At 46.1% G+C, this 15,022-nt stretch overlaps 1 protein-coding gene across 1 annotated transcript in view; it reads left to right on the top strand.

Annotated features, from left to right (window-relative positions):
* The window catches only part of PLCZ1 (phospholipase C zeta 1), a 29,568-nt gene extending 25,979 nt beyond the window's left edge, over positions 1-3,589 (top strand). Inside the window, exons 7-11 of the mRNA XM_089689076.1 lie at positions 1,399-1,515; positions 1,848-2,020; positions 2,316-2,448; positions 2,900-3,049; positions 3,417-3,589. Coding sequence (XP_089545202.1) covers positions 1,399-1,515; positions 1,848-2,020; positions 2,316-2,448; positions 2,900-3,049; positions 3,417-3,499 — 656 coding nt within the window. The 3' untranslated portion in view covers positions 3,500-3,589. The remainder of the gene's footprint in view (positions 1-1,398; positions 1,516-1,847; positions 2,021-2,315; positions 2,449-2,899; positions 3,050-3,416) is intronic.
* Positions 3,590-15,022: the final 11,433 nt, after the last annotated feature.

Genomic DNA, 15,022 nt, shown 5'->3' with positions numbered 1-15,022 from the left:
ATCTCTTCAGGGAAGCCTATCCTGCCTTCAGCTAATAGCCAAATCTTCTATTTCCCCCATCAGTTCGTCCCACATAGTTATTACCTTTTGTACCACTACCCCTTCCCTCTTATATTGTAAGCTTCATGGAGCAGGGCCCTCCTAACCCTCTTGTATTGAACTGTATCGTTGCTGTATTGTCTCCCTTTATATTGTAGCAAACCAGTGGCGCTATATAAATCATGTATAATAATAATAATATTTACAAATGACAATCAAGTTTTATGGTGCTGGGTAGTGAGCACAAGGCCCACTAGAAGCCCTCAGGCAATCCTCATGAAGTCTGTTTCTGATTGTTTGGTCAAAGACATTCACACCAGTGGCCTGCTGGAGGTCATTTTGTAGGGCTCTGGCAGTGCTCATCCTGTTCCTCCTTGCACAAAGGAGCAGATACCGGTTCTTCTGTTCGGTTAAGGACCTTCTATGGCCATGTTCAGCTCTCCCAGAGCAACTGCCTGTCTCCTGGAATCTCCTCCATGCTCTTGAGACTGTGCTGGGAGACACAGCAAACCTTCTGGCAGTGGCACGTATTGATGTGCCATCCTGGAGGAGTTGGACTGCCTGTGCAGCCTCTGTAGGGTCCAGGTATCGCCTCATGCTGCCAGTAGTGACACTGACCCTAGCCGAATGCAAAACTAGTGAAAAACAGTCAGAAAAGATGAGTACGGAAAAAAAAGTCAGTGGCCTCCACCTGTAAAACCATTCCTGTTTTGGGGGTCGTCTCATTGTTGCCCATCCAGTGCACTTGTTGTTAATTTCATTAATACCAAAGCAGCTGAAACTGATTACCAACCCCCTCTGTTACTTAACTGATCAGATCAATATCCCAGGAGTGTGATTGACTTGATGCTATACTCTGATTAAAAAGTGTTCTTTTGAGCAGTGTATATTACTTGCAGTGTGTATACAAAAAACAGTCCCCTTTTCTCACCCCAGCGTAGGGCAAATGGAAATTGAGCAGTTGGTTAGTAAATAATACAAACATTTCACACTTTTACTAAAGCTAGTCATACAATAGTAGAATTTGCTCAAACATGTTCATTTTATGAATGTTCATTCAATTGTATAATCATTAGTGGGGTCAAATCGATGTTTTTTTTTTAATATTATTTGTAACAGTGAACTTGATTTTCATTTGGGAAATTCCATTTATTGCAAAATTGAATGTTAAAATCAAATGAAATTTAGAAGTACTTTTGAATAATATTGGTCAAGTCATCAAATATTCGGAGAATGTTTGTACGAAAATCTGTTGGCGTATGGCCAGTTTAGGTAGACTCGGTGTACCCCCTGTTTGACATGTAGAGTTCGTTTCCAATGTCTTTCACTCATAATAACACAAACCTCTTTTTTTCCCAGCTCAGGACTTTGTCTGCCATAACAAGAATTTTATTACCAGAATCTATCCCAAGGGATCCCGATTTGGCTCCTCCAACCTCCAGCCTCAGGAATTTTGGAATGTTGGCTGTCAAATGGGTGCGTGTCAGATATACTAGTATTGCTTTAATGGGGCTGAAAGTTATGTGTTTGTGGGGGGATTAGGGGGGGGATCAGGGGGAATAGTGCAATGGATAATGTACAGATTTTCCTATTGTCCAGCTGAATATGCAGAAGTCAGATTTTGGGGACACCCTCAGTGTCTTTAGAATATCCAAGTGTCACCATCTCCTCCTCTAGGAAACGTACTATAATGATTTTTCATACACTAGGATGATATCAAAACTTACATTTTCTCTCTCCCCCCTCCCCCTGATTTTCTCCCTTTCCTTGCTTTTCTCTTCCCCTTTTTTTTCTCTTGTTCTCCTCAGTTGCATTGAACTTGCAAACTCCAGGAATCCCAATGGATCTGCAGGATGGAAGGTTCCAGGATAATGGCGGATGTGGATATGTTCTAAAGCCAGATTTCCTGTGTGATTCAGGTTACACATTTAATCCAAACAATCTGATACCTCGGAGTCAGAAATTTTGCCTTTATATTAAGGTGATCCTCCCTTCTTTCCCAGCATTATAATTGTTTAGGTCAGCAATATGATTTGGTCACCAATGGGCTTTAATCATTAGAGGTTCTGGTCACAACAGGTCAGCAGTGCTTCTTGGCTACCTGTGATTTCTTGTGATCTACAGTCTTTCATCAATAGCACTTTCTGGTTATCTGTAGTGTCTGGTCACCAGTGGTCTTCAGTTAGCAGAACTTTCTGCAGAGGTCTTTGGTCATCAGTGCCTTTGGTCTCTTGTTAGCAATGGTTGTGGTCATCTAGTCATTTCATTTTTTCCAGGTGATCAGTGGTTTTCTTCTTCCTCCAAGTCAATTATCTAAAACCAACACAGCCAACCCCATTGTGACTTTGGAGATCTATGGAGTTCCAGATGACCAATGCAGCATAAAGACCCAGGTCGCAAAAAATAACGGTTAGTTGTTCATATTATTACTAATTTATTACAGATTCTATATGGTGAGATATTAGAGGGTAAGAGTCACCTATGCAGAGACTAATGTAACTGACTCAGTGTTCTCTGTACAGTGCTGTGCAAAATGCCAGAGCTTTATAAATGTATCATTATAATAGTGTATGACTACATGGGGACAATAGCTGTAAGCTCTTCTGGTGCAGAGCTTGGTATGAATGGCTTAGTGTTTTCTGTACAGCACTGCGTTATATGGCAAGGCTATATAAATAGATAATAATAACAGTGTATGACTGGAGTGACATTAGAAAGTAAGCTCCTTTGGTGCAGAGACTGATGTCACTGGCTCAGTGTTCTCTGTACAGCACTGCAGAACATTTCAGAGCTATATAAATGTTTGATAATATTGGTAATACACTGTATGTGTACTAACATGCTGTTTTCACCTCTGCAGCCTTTAACCCTCAGTGGAACAAGTCTTTCAGCTTCAGCATCCAGGTTCCAGAGTTGGCAATGATTCGATTCTGCGTGGAGGATCACATTCCTGTGATTGGGAATGCATTTGTAGGCCAGTACACTCTGCCTGTGAACTGCATTAGCAAAGGTAGCACTCAACTAACACACATCAAACTTATTATTCTTTTGTACAGAGTCGGCTTATGGCACATTCAGCAGTAATGACCCTCTTGAAGGAGCACTGAGGATTAAATCCATCTAATGAGTTGAATATGCAGAGCTGGTTGTTTATGCTGATGTAAAACTAATCTTATAAACAGAAATATGATCTGATTTTGGAATTACACTGGTCTGGATATGGAGAACTGTCCACAGTAATTAACAGTGACTGAAAACTTTTCCTAACTCCTCATTACTGTAACATCTCTCAGGACTGTGTCATTACATATCTTTGTTTGCAGGATTTGGTATTCTTAACTTTATGATGAGACTGATGGTGACAATTTTCATTTCAGGATATCGTCACATCCCGCTGCTGAACAGATATGGTCAGAGTCTCCTGCCCGCTTCACTCTTTGTCCACATCTGGTATCAGTGATCTTCATATCCAAAAATACAATAGATGATTGCGACATCCTTGCCGCATCGAAAACCTTGCTCCAATAAATAATAAACTGAATCCAATGTTTCTTCAGTTGTATTCCAATGAATTGCGAACTGGTAAAGAGTCCATTTTAGAGGTAAGTCTCCTTGGCCTTTTACAGCAGCCCCCAATGATCTTATTGAGTAATAGGGTGCAAGAATCACAGCGCAAAAAATGAGGCATGGCCTATTCTTTTGTTGTGGTGCATTACAGCCTATGCCTTTAGAATAGAATAGAAGCACATGCGCTGTGCCTCACTGCATTCTCGTGGGAATAGGTCTTACTGACTGTGAATGTGCTGTACAGCCATTCCTATGCTTTACATACTATTGCTGGCCTTACACCTGTAGAATTGTGTCTGAACATTTGGACGAGAAAGTATAAAAATCACATGTCCCACCATTTGATGGTGCCTTTATGGATTCGACTAATTTTGAATGACTTTGCGTACCATGTCAGTGTTTTGCTTTTCATAAAAAGTTTTTGGTGTGAATAGAAGTTATGTAATGTTGCATGTGCATGAGACTAGTTATGATTTTTCCTAACTGGGAGCAAATCCCACGATTAGAAATTTTATTTGTTCCCATTAGGTTCGACAAAAAGTCCTTGCCTTTGATTTTTTTCTCGCACTCTATTTGAAACCGATTGTTGCATCATCCCCTTTAAGTCTTAGATAATCAAATGAACATTCTGAAAACAACAATTTTCTAACAAAATTCTACAGGTGTAAAGCCAGATTTGGTCCCCATTGCCCAGCCAGACAGATAAAACATCAAGTTCCTGATTAAGCAGATTTTTCTTCCACCTCTCCAGTCTCCTTATTGGACAGTGGAATACTATCATCACCTTTTATCCAGTTAGCAGGGATCTGACCCAGGAATGGGCAGAGGCATCAATCTGTGTAGCAATGTTCGGTATCACAGGGGTTTCAGGCGGGAAAAAAAGTAATCATATATGTATGCCACTCAGGTATTTAGGAGTCTGACCTTAAAAATACGACAGAGAGGAAAGATGGCATCATTATATGATGCAGTGGTTTTTGGTAACCATCGTAGTAGTGCAGTGCTATGGCAGTTGAGTGTCAGGGGTTGCAGTACAGTGTTAGAAATGTAGTTTTGTGTTATATGACCTGAGATTACCAGTCATGCCATTCTTCTCTTCAGAGTTTTCTGCTGTAGCTTGGACATTTGTCTGTGGAATCATCCTTAGTGGCTTCAAATTGTCCTTGGAGGCTCAGAATTGTCCTTCATTTAGAAATCATCCTTAGTTGTTTAGGATCGTCCTTAGTTTAAAATCGTGGTATAAAAAAGTGTCCTCAGTTGCTCGGAATCGTGCTCATCATCTGGTTTTTGTAAGTGTCCTTGGCAGCACAGAATCATGCTTAGCATCTTGAAATTATCCTTTGTGGCTTGTAAACTTTCTTCTGTGGCTCAGAATCATCTGCAGTGGCTCAGAATCATTCTCAATTGCCCAGAGTTGTCCTCTGTGTTTTGCAACCTTTCTTTAGCTGCTCAGAATCATCCTTGATGGCTGGAATCATCCCCAATGTCTCAGAATCATCCTCAAAGGTTTGGAATACTCCTCAGTGGCTCAGAATCATCCTTGATGGCTTGGAATTGTCCTTGAAGCCCAGGATTGTCCTTGGTTGTTCGGAATCATCATCAGCGATTAGAATTATTCAATTGCTTGGAATTTTCTTCAGCAGTTTGGAACTATCCTCAGTGGTGCAGTTCTGGCTGCCGATGGCTGAGACGGCACTTTCACTCCAACGAGACGTTTAAATCAGGTCAGCGGCTATACAATATATCTGCCGTCCGCTCTGCCAGCACACTGGCTCATGACAAGCAGAGGAATCGTCTTTAATTAGTGCTAATTAGTTTATATGCCACAATAATTCCTCACAGCTGAGCGTTCCAGAATTCCGCAATGGAGGGTGACAGTCTGTTGTGTTCTGTAAACATGAACCATCACATGAAACAAACAGGCAGAACCCAACTGCTAAATTGGAATCCAGGCCGAAGACAGAGTATGGAAGACTGGGAGATTCACATTGTATTTAAATTGTATCTGCAGTCTAATATCTCTGTAATCAGCCATTGTGAGTTATTGGAGGCTCATCAGAGGCTGACAGATTACTGGTGTGCACAGATTAGACGTGCACCTGAAAATCATTCCCCCAGGAGCAGAAATTTATTGTCATTAATGCTGATAAACTTCTGGTACTCGATTACCAAAGAAATGTAGTCTTTGCACATAACAAACTTTCGGTCTTGGACACAGTGCTTATATTAATAGACCATGGGTTATATGCAGGCTACCTTCAGGTAGACTTGAATTTCTAGACAATGGGCATACCTCCCAAATATCCCACATTTGGAGGGACTGTCCCTTATTTGGAACCAGATCATTCTGTCCATCTTTCTTTCTCAATTGTCCCTTATTTTGGACAGATGTGAGGACCTCTCTAATAAATGTAATATCTAAAGTGGTTCCAAAGACTTAAAGTATAACTTCCCTTTTTTTTCTAAATTCCAGCTTCCCTATGTGCCAATAAACATTAATGTACCTCTGTTGCTTTCTCTATATTCCAGCGCAGGCATGACCTCAGCTTCCAGTTTGTTCTATAGAGAACGCCTCCATTACTTCCTGGTATTCATCCTTTGGGACCTGGAAACCGCTAGAAGGAAGTACTTCACCAGCTGACCTCATAGACACATACTCTACACCTGCCTTTCCCCTCCAGGAGATTGCCCCCGCCCACCTCTGCAGTTACATGTAGTCAATATCAGTGAGCACCATTCTCACTGAATATACAGCCAGTGTCTTCCTCTGCTGATTGATGGTTCTGTACCTTACCTTCAGCTTGCATAAATTATTCATTTAGCAGAGTGTGCAGGAGCTGTGCAATCACACAGCAGCGAGAGCAATTGGCTTCTGCTGCTGTCAATTAAATCCTGTGATGAGGCAGCAATGGGCAGGGCCAAGCCACACTGTCTGTGACTATGGATGCAGGCAGTGCAGCTCGAGATTAAGCCTGCAAAAGTGCCCCCATAGGAAGCAGCTTCCTATGGGGGGGCACTCGCTGAAGAGGAGGAGTCAGTAGCACCAGTGGGAAATCCCATAAAAGGAGGATCTTGGCTGCTTTGTGTAAGACCATTGCACAAAGCAGGTAAGTATGACAAATTTATTCTTAAAAAAAAAAAATCCAAAGATTTAGAATCACTTTAACTACCAAAAGTGTTACACTATACTAAACCTTTTTATTATCACATTGTTGTTTCAAAACAAGTATCAATCAAACATAGTGATGAAAAAAATCAGTTTTTGTTTTATCCTAGCATTTTCTGCTTATTAATTCTTCGTGGGCCACATAACTAGGGACAAGGCAGAAAGTGTGTTCTTTGCCTACACACTATGTACAAAAGGGTGCTCTTTCCTATCTCAGAAAGTTGGAAGGTATGCATGGGTTATATGTAGGCTATCTGCAGGTGATTGGACACTGTTAAAAACTTTGCTGGGCCACTTAATTTCTGCTAGTGTCTTTAGGTGATAGACCTCTTCTCCTCTGAAGAAGCCTTTTCCTTTTTTTAACTTCGGACACTTCTGTCAAGATCTGACTGCTTACTGCCTATGGCTACTGTGAGAACTAGCATCAAATGGTAGAGTTTTTCCAGCACACAGCCACTCGCTTTATTCTTTTTTAAAGGCCTTTTAGCCCAATTTTATTTAAAAGAAAGTTCCACAACATGCTTCCCACGCAGGGGTGTTCACCATCAAAACAAACAAAATAAAATTCAGCCTCCTGGCTCTCTTTATCAGCCCTGCTGGTTAGCAGTACCTCTATTTAAATGGGTCTCCCAGATCACTGGCTAGTCCCAGCACACAGCGTTGGACTCTTTGTATGCACACAGCCTCTTTCCAAAATATGGCATTTTGTACACAGCTATCAGTCACTTGCACAGAGCTTGCAGCCCCTTGCTGCTCTGGCTCCAACCTCTCCTAGGTGGAGCCCTCCTGACTCCTGGCAATGACCTCTTGTCTGCCGGGTTGGAGCCCAGAACCCTGGTTAGGCCTCTACAAAAAGGCCTGCACACACCTGTGCAATCAGTGTGCTGGCTGCTTTCAAAACATGGTCCCAGGATTGTAGATATCATCCCTCCCAAATCACTTAGAAATCTCCAGGCCACAGGTCCCAAAACGGGCTTTACAAACCAAACAGAAAACTGATAAACCAGTTTCCTCTGCATTAAGAGAACTGCCTGGAGCCCCTCAACCTGTATGGTTGAGAATTCTGGGATATCCCTGTGATTTTCACCGTGGCAGGATACTGCACTGCCACACTACCTAGCAGTTTTTAGATCAGTAACCCTCAGTGTCTACCTTGGGGACCATACTGGGACCCCACTGTAATGTTTACTTCTTTTGATACTTGAATCTGTGTTAGTCGCTCACCTTGGCTGGTTGTTGCAGAGAGTGTAGTTTGGCTGCAGGATTCTACACAGGTCCAAGCCATTGTCCACCCCTATGGATTCTTAACCCACTGTGACAGGCAAAGCCTGGATCCTTAGCAGATACAGCAACATGCATAACGGAAGACAGGAGTTCTCTGTACTGTAGACGTTTCTAACTATACTTAAACTGCAGTGCTTATTTACTTTATTGTGCTAATCCCCTTTGTATCTATCTCTAACACTTTTGGCACCATAGATATTTTATTACAACTTAAAATTAGGGATATTTTGTTTCAGGATGGTGATGCTCTTCCACCTGCCATATCTGCAGAAAATGTGCGTAATATGTTTTCTACACCTTCTGCCACCTTCTGCTACAGAGACACAGCCAAGGAAGCAGCCAGCACTTGGGTTATAGTGGCTCCTGAATCTGAACAAGCAAAACCCCATACCTTCTGCATTCATTCCATGAGTACCCCACACAGCAATAGCAGACCATAACTGCATGGGAGATAGGATAAAAGGGCCCAATACCATGCACTCTATCGATGGCCTTCAAAAAATAGAACACCATTTAGGGTAATAGCTGTTCTCTTATCTTGAAGTAATACTCTATTATGACACCGCTTCCATCTCCATCTCAAGCGTCCAACACCCAGCCGGTCTAACAAAAGCAGATTTTTCTGCTATTATATCTCAATTCTTCAGAACACTTTTGACCTTCCTAAAACCTTTGACTTCCAGAGGCCAAAAAGGCTACACTTATCTTCTCCCTGATGAAAGGATGAAATTGAGGAAAGCAATGGGAACACTCACACTGCAGAAGATTTTACAACCATAGCATTCTATGAGCCACCTATTATGGCTTTTCAGGAACTGCTTTCCACTGTCCACACACTGATTGATGCAGTGCAGACCAGTCTTTGCCTAGCAGCACCTTATTCTCCTCAGCCAAATCAAGCTTCTGTAGGTACTAAGATGCTTGCTACGTCATAAAATACTTTTCTTTATCCATGCACAAATCAAATGAGCACTTTATTTCAATCCTGAAAAATATATCCACTCCTCTAAAGCAATTTGCAGAAATTTGTATAGAGTTGGAATTTAAGAAAAAATGGACTGTTACAGTAGTAGACCCTTCCTTTTAAGTCTTCAGTAAACACCTTATTGTTCTTTTGAAGATGTTCTGTCCTTCAAGTATTCTATGATAGGCTTTTGGAAGCCCTCTTATTGCACTTGCAGGCCCAGCTCTGCAGCCTGCAATTGTTGCTATGTGTTTTTGCCAGACTATTGCCAACTGGGCAAAACAAATGAATAGAGAATATAAACCTGAACATGATCAATTGCAGCTGATGCCTTCAACTTTATTGTTTTGTGCATATGTGATTTTGATTTGCCAAATCTGCAGAATGTCCCTTATTTCTGTGCACATGCATAGGATTGTGGGGCTAAAAGTTTGATCTGCTGTAAGAGACATCTCTTTCGCATGCCCTTTGATGGTGAATTTCTTTTTGGGCAATCCCTTGCTAAATTCATCAAGGAAGCCACTGGGGGAACAGTACACCTGCCCCATAAGAAAAAGTCTACTTCTGCTGCTCTTACAGCTACCACCTCTTGTCAGCATAATACACCTTTTCTCTCTCCTCAGGCATTAACTTCCAAACCAAGGCTTTGTACTTCCTTTTGGAACCCTAAGTCCACCAAGCCACCCGAAAATCCTTCCTCACAATGAAAGGGATGCCTATTGGCATTTATGCCGGTCTGGATCTGTGACATCCCGGACTTCAGGATCCAATCTGTCATTTCCAAGGAGTACAATATAGAATTTCTATCTTTGCCCCATTTAAATTTTTTGTCCTCCAATCTGCAAGCATCAGTTCAAAAGCAGGCAGCCCTACACCAACTTCATTCGCTAGGAATGGTTGTACTGGTTCTTTTAGGGGAAAGGTTCAATGATTTTTACTCAAACCTTCACAGTCCTCAAACCAAACGGGGCATCTGCCTCATTCTAGACTTAAAATCTCTAAACAGATTTCTACATGTGCCAAAATTCTGCATGAAATCAGCAAGATCCGCTATAGCTTCTTTCAAACAAGGGAAATTCATTGCATCAGTAGACATACAGGGTGCCTATTTACATATCCTTATTTACCAATGTCCCAGAGTCTGCTGTCCAGAGATGCCGGTAGTGAAAAGAAGGAAAAGAAAATCGCGCAGGGCAGACATGACGAGGCCAAGAGTGGTTAAAGAAAGACAAGAAAGGGTTAAAGATAGTACAAGGTGGGGTTGTACGGGTGATGGATATTTCCTGATTGGTAGCTGGGAGGTGTAGGTGGGGTCTTCTACACCTTGGGGTGGGGATCGGAGGGTCGTCATTCATTGAGCCTGGAGACGTGAGAGAGAGAGCTTGCAGAGCTGCAGCGTGACCTGTGTCCGGCTGCCTTCCCCTGGACACCGTGAGTAGGCCGGTGGCTAACATTATGGCAGGATTGCTGGCCCAGCTGTGGAAGGCTGCTGCTTCCCGTGGTGTGGATTGGCTGCAGAGCCGGGTCTCTGCTGTGCTGGGGGACCCGAGCTCGTCGCCAGCAGCAGGTTGGCGGGAGTGCCCATGCGCTCGGAGGTCTCGGCCTCCGGAGCGCTTTAGCCTGGGCTCCTCCCCCAGAGCTCGGCATCGACTAGGGAGCCCCGATCAGGACCCTCCGGTCTGCTGGCAGGGCATTCCCCTGCCTCTGCTCGCGGAGGAGGAATCCCCTTTCACGGCAGAGCTCGGCGGGCGGGGTCCCACGTGGAGGCAGTCCCTCCACCCGCATGGCAGAGAGGTCGTCAGGACAATGGCTCCTCCTCTGATGAGGCGCCAGTCAGGGAGGGGGCCCAGTGTGGGAGGCATACTGCTGCGGCCGCCGGCTTGTCCCCTACTGCAGCTGGCAGTCCCTCTGGGGGGCCTGGAGCGGCTGCTCCGAAGAAGTACAAGCAGAAGAGCAGCGCTGAGCGGAGAGCTGCTGGGAGCGCTGCAGGACGGAGCTCCGGGACGACAGTGGGTGTGTCTGGTGCCAGGAGGCGGAGTCGGGAGCGGCACAGACCTGCGGGACCCATGGCTCCTGGGACTGGGAGGCCATCCGACCGGCGAGGAGAAGAGGACCATTCCGAAGGTGAGCTGTCGGGATCCAATGCGGGTGCGGCGGCCGGCCAGGAGGCAGCGGTGGAGTCTGGACATGCGGCTGATGAGACCTCTCCTGGGCAGCCTAGTGAGTTAAATGTTTTTGGTTATTTTGTCTCCTTTTATTCTGCTCTGCAGGATCTGTTGGGTGGTCGGGCCACCCCTTTAGTGGTGTCTTCGGTTGGCGGCACAGCCTCTCCATTGGGTTTTGATGCAGGTCTGGGCGATTTGCTTTCTGGCTTGAGGGACTTGCTGCAGCGCCTTGAGCGGGGTGGTAGCGTGGGCTCTGGGCCTGCTTCTGCATGGCTCCCACAAGATGGTGGGGATGTGCTCGGGATCCAGAGGCGGGACCTTGCGGAGCCTGGCGGTTTCTTCTCCTACGGGTTCTGGGCTGGAGGTGGTTACGGCGGAGGCCTGTGCACTCGGCCCTGCGGGCCCATCCACGCTTTTGGGTGAAGGTGGTGGGACTTTGGAGCCTGTCTGATTGGTGGACTCTGCTGTGAGGTGTATGTTTGCTTCCAGAGCCCATTAGGTGTGCACTTGCAGCTGGATGTCCGGGAAAAGATTTGGAAAGGTGAGTATGTCAAGATCTTCACGTTCTTGCCTTCAGAGCGTTTTCCTTTCAATGGGTCATGGGTTGAAGAGGGTAAGCGGGAGGAGGCAGAGAAGCGGCATTTTCGGTTTATCCCACGTACCTTTGCTAACTGGTTGCAGGCTTTCGTGATTATTGCCAGCGTCATTGGGGAGAAGGCTCCAGAGCATTCCTCGATGCTCTTCTGTTATCTCGACACTATTAGCAAGGCTCTGTCAGAGCCTGGGTTCGAACTTGGGCCTTCTGCGGTGAGAGGCAAGATTTCTTCTTGCTGAGCCACCTGGAATGCTGGACAGCTCCCTTGACAATTCTTTGGATGATCCTGTTTTGGCCCTGTTTGTCTTGAACCTTGAACCCCTTGCTCCTCCAATGAACTTCCTGATAAAAGCCATGCCTCTGCATTTCCTCTTTGCCAGATTATTGTGCCTTCACCAGCCAATATCCCGCTTGTATCTCCTGCTGCCCTCTATACCTTCGTTACTGACCTTTGGCTTGTTCCTGGACTACGATTTCGCCTCATCCTCATCTACTACCGTTTGTGACCGACCCTTGGCTTGCTAACTGACTCCGTTTCTGCTTGATCCTTTACTTGTTCGATCTTCTACTGGTTTCCGGCTTGCTCATTCCCTGGTGTGGTGATCCTGAGATCTGCCACCTGGTATCAATACGCAACCAAATCCATCTCCACCATTAGGAGCTCAGGTGAAAACCGATTGGTGCTTAGACCCTGCACCTCAGGGGAGCCTGTGTCCTTTCCCAGGGTGACCTGCCTGTGTACCTATCCTGCTGGTTTCAGGTAAGCCTTAACACTGCTATAGCAACTGGTCTCTATACCTGACCCAGACCGTGACAGGCTCACAGGGTTTACGGGGGTACCGCTTGGCTTCGGTATGATGAATAGTTTCGGCAGCGTACGGCCATCCGCCCGTCTTTGCGTTGGGACCACAAGGACATTGGTCTTTGGATGCGACTTATGACTCCAGCGCGGGCCCCTGGTCCAGTTTTTCAGGGCGGGGCCAGTGGTTCGTTCTCCCTGGAGCAATTGGTCGCAAAGCATAGGGGTTTCTGCTGGCAGTTCAACGAGGGAGCCTGTCGGTTTGGCGGGTCCTGCCGGTTTAAACACGAATGTTCCGGTTGCGGTGGCTCCCGTTCCTTGTCGCGCTGTTTCAAGCGAGGTAGAGGCCCTTCCGGAGAGCATGAGGGTAAGAGGGACGACGCCGGTGAGGGTGGAAGGATGTGGCCTTTCCTAAATAGATACCCGGATCGGGTGGCTGCCTCGCTGCTGGCGGCAGGGTTTTTCTGAGGGTTTTGCACATCCCTTGTAATTTGGCTTTGATTCTTCCCTTAGCGTGGAACTTACGGTCTGCCTTGCAGCATTCAGAGGTGGTTTCGGCTAAGTTGTGTAAGGAAGTGGGGTTGGGACGCATGGGCGGTCCGTTTTCTTGTGCCCTGTTTTTGGACCTGATTGTTTCTCTCTTGGGGGTTGTGCCCAAGAAGGAGCCCAATGCTTTTCGGTTGATTCATCATCTTTCCTTCCCCAAAGGGGGGTTGGTGAACGACAATATCGATCCGGAGTCGTGTACTGTGTCTTATACGTCTTTTGATGCAGCGGTTTTCTGGGTTCGCCAGTATGGGCGCGGGGCTCTCATGGCCAAATTGGATATCGAATCAGTGTTTCGGCTGCTACCAGTACATCCTGACAGCTTTCGTTTCCTGGGTTGTCATTGGCAGGGCTTGTTTTATGTTGATCGGTGCCTTCCCATGGGGTGTTCTATCTCCTGCGCGTTATTCGATATGTTCAGTTCGTTTGTGGAGTGGATAATGCGGGATGTCTCGGGGGTGGATTCCGTCATCCATTATTTGGATGATTTTCTCTGTGTGGGTCCACCAGCTTCCAACGTGTGTGCGGTTCTGCTGGCCACTTTGCAACACATTGCAGAGCATTTCAGGATTCCTCTGGCTTCGGAGAAGACGGAGGGCTCGGCTTTGGTGATGACTTTCCTGGGCATTGTTTTGTATTCGGGTGTGATGGAGTGCCATCTGCCGGAAGATAAGCTGTTGGCCCTCCACGTTGAAAATTGTGGGGTCTTGGGCAAGCATAAGATTCAGCTGCGGGCCTTGCAGTCGTTTGGCAAGCTTAACTTTGCTTGTCGTATCGATGGGTTGGGTGTTCTGCCGCCGGTTGTCGGTGGCAATGGCCGGGGTTGCTTCCCCTTTGCATTTTATTCGCTTGACTCTGGAACATCGGGAGGACTTGCGGATATGGCACAGTTTTTTGGATTCCTTTAACGGGTGGTCTCTGTGGATGTCTGGCCCGGTGAGCAATTTTGATCTGGAGTTGTTCACGGATGCAGCGGGTTCCGCGCGCTATGGGGCTTTTTTCCGGGGTCGGTGGAGTGCGGCTCCATCGCCCGCTTCCTGGCGTGAGGCGGGTTTTCTTTGCAATCTGGTGCTGTTCGAACTCTTTCTGGTTGTGTTGGCGGTGGAAGTTTGGGGGGGAATGTTTTCGGAATTTGAAGGTTCGTTTTCACTGTGATAATTTGGGGGTGGTTCAGGTCATCAATCGGGTCTCTGCTTCTTCGCGGCCAGTGATTGGCATGCTTCGCCATTTAGTGTTGCGTTGCCTTCAGTTGAATATTTTTCTCTATGCTGTGCATCTCCCTGGTGTCGATAACGCTTTGGCTGACGCTTTGTCTCGTTTTCAGTGGGACAAATTCCGAGAGTTGGCGCCGACAGTGGAGCAACACGGGATTCATGGTCCTGACTGGCTGTGGGAGATTGCCTTGGGGTCGTCGCAGGCTGGATCCGGAGGTCAGTGAGTGAGACGACATGATCTGCGTACTCCAAGGTCTGGCGAGAGTGGATGGAACTGCTACAATGGGTTGGCATTGATCTGTGGTGGCCTGAGGTGGGCCTTGCTGTGCTATACTTTTTGGCGAGGTGTGTCGGTGGTGGCGGTGGATCACCGGTTGGCCGGGTTTGGCCTTTTTCTTTAAGTTACAGGGGTGTCAGGATTTCACAAAGGATTTCTGAGTTCAACAGGATCTTTGGGGTTACTGTAGGGCTCATCGGCGCAGGGATTCGTGCCGGCCGGTGTCTTTTGAGTTATTGGGGACTTTGTTCGAGCAACTGAGGTCGTTGTGTTCTTCAAACTATGAGGTGGGCTTGTTTCGGGCGGCCTTTGCGGTGGCCTTTTTTTGGGCTTTGCAGATAGGCAAGCTTGTTAGTCCGTGTAAATCGGTTCTTGGGGGGGTTATTTGTGGACGAGGTTGAGTGTA

Source organism: Staurois parvus, unplaced genomic scaffold, assembly GCF_062004578.1.
Source record: "Staurois parvus isolate SC_StPar_1 unplaced genomic scaffold, SC_StPar_1.0 ptg000469l, whole genome shotgun sequence".
Classification (NCBI taxonomy): domain Eukaryota; kingdom Metazoa; phylum Chordata; class Amphibia; order Anura; family Ranidae; genus Staurois; species Staurois parvus.
The sequence above is the reverse complement of the archived record's forward strand: the minus strand, read 5'-3'. Positions and strand labels throughout refer to the sequence as shown.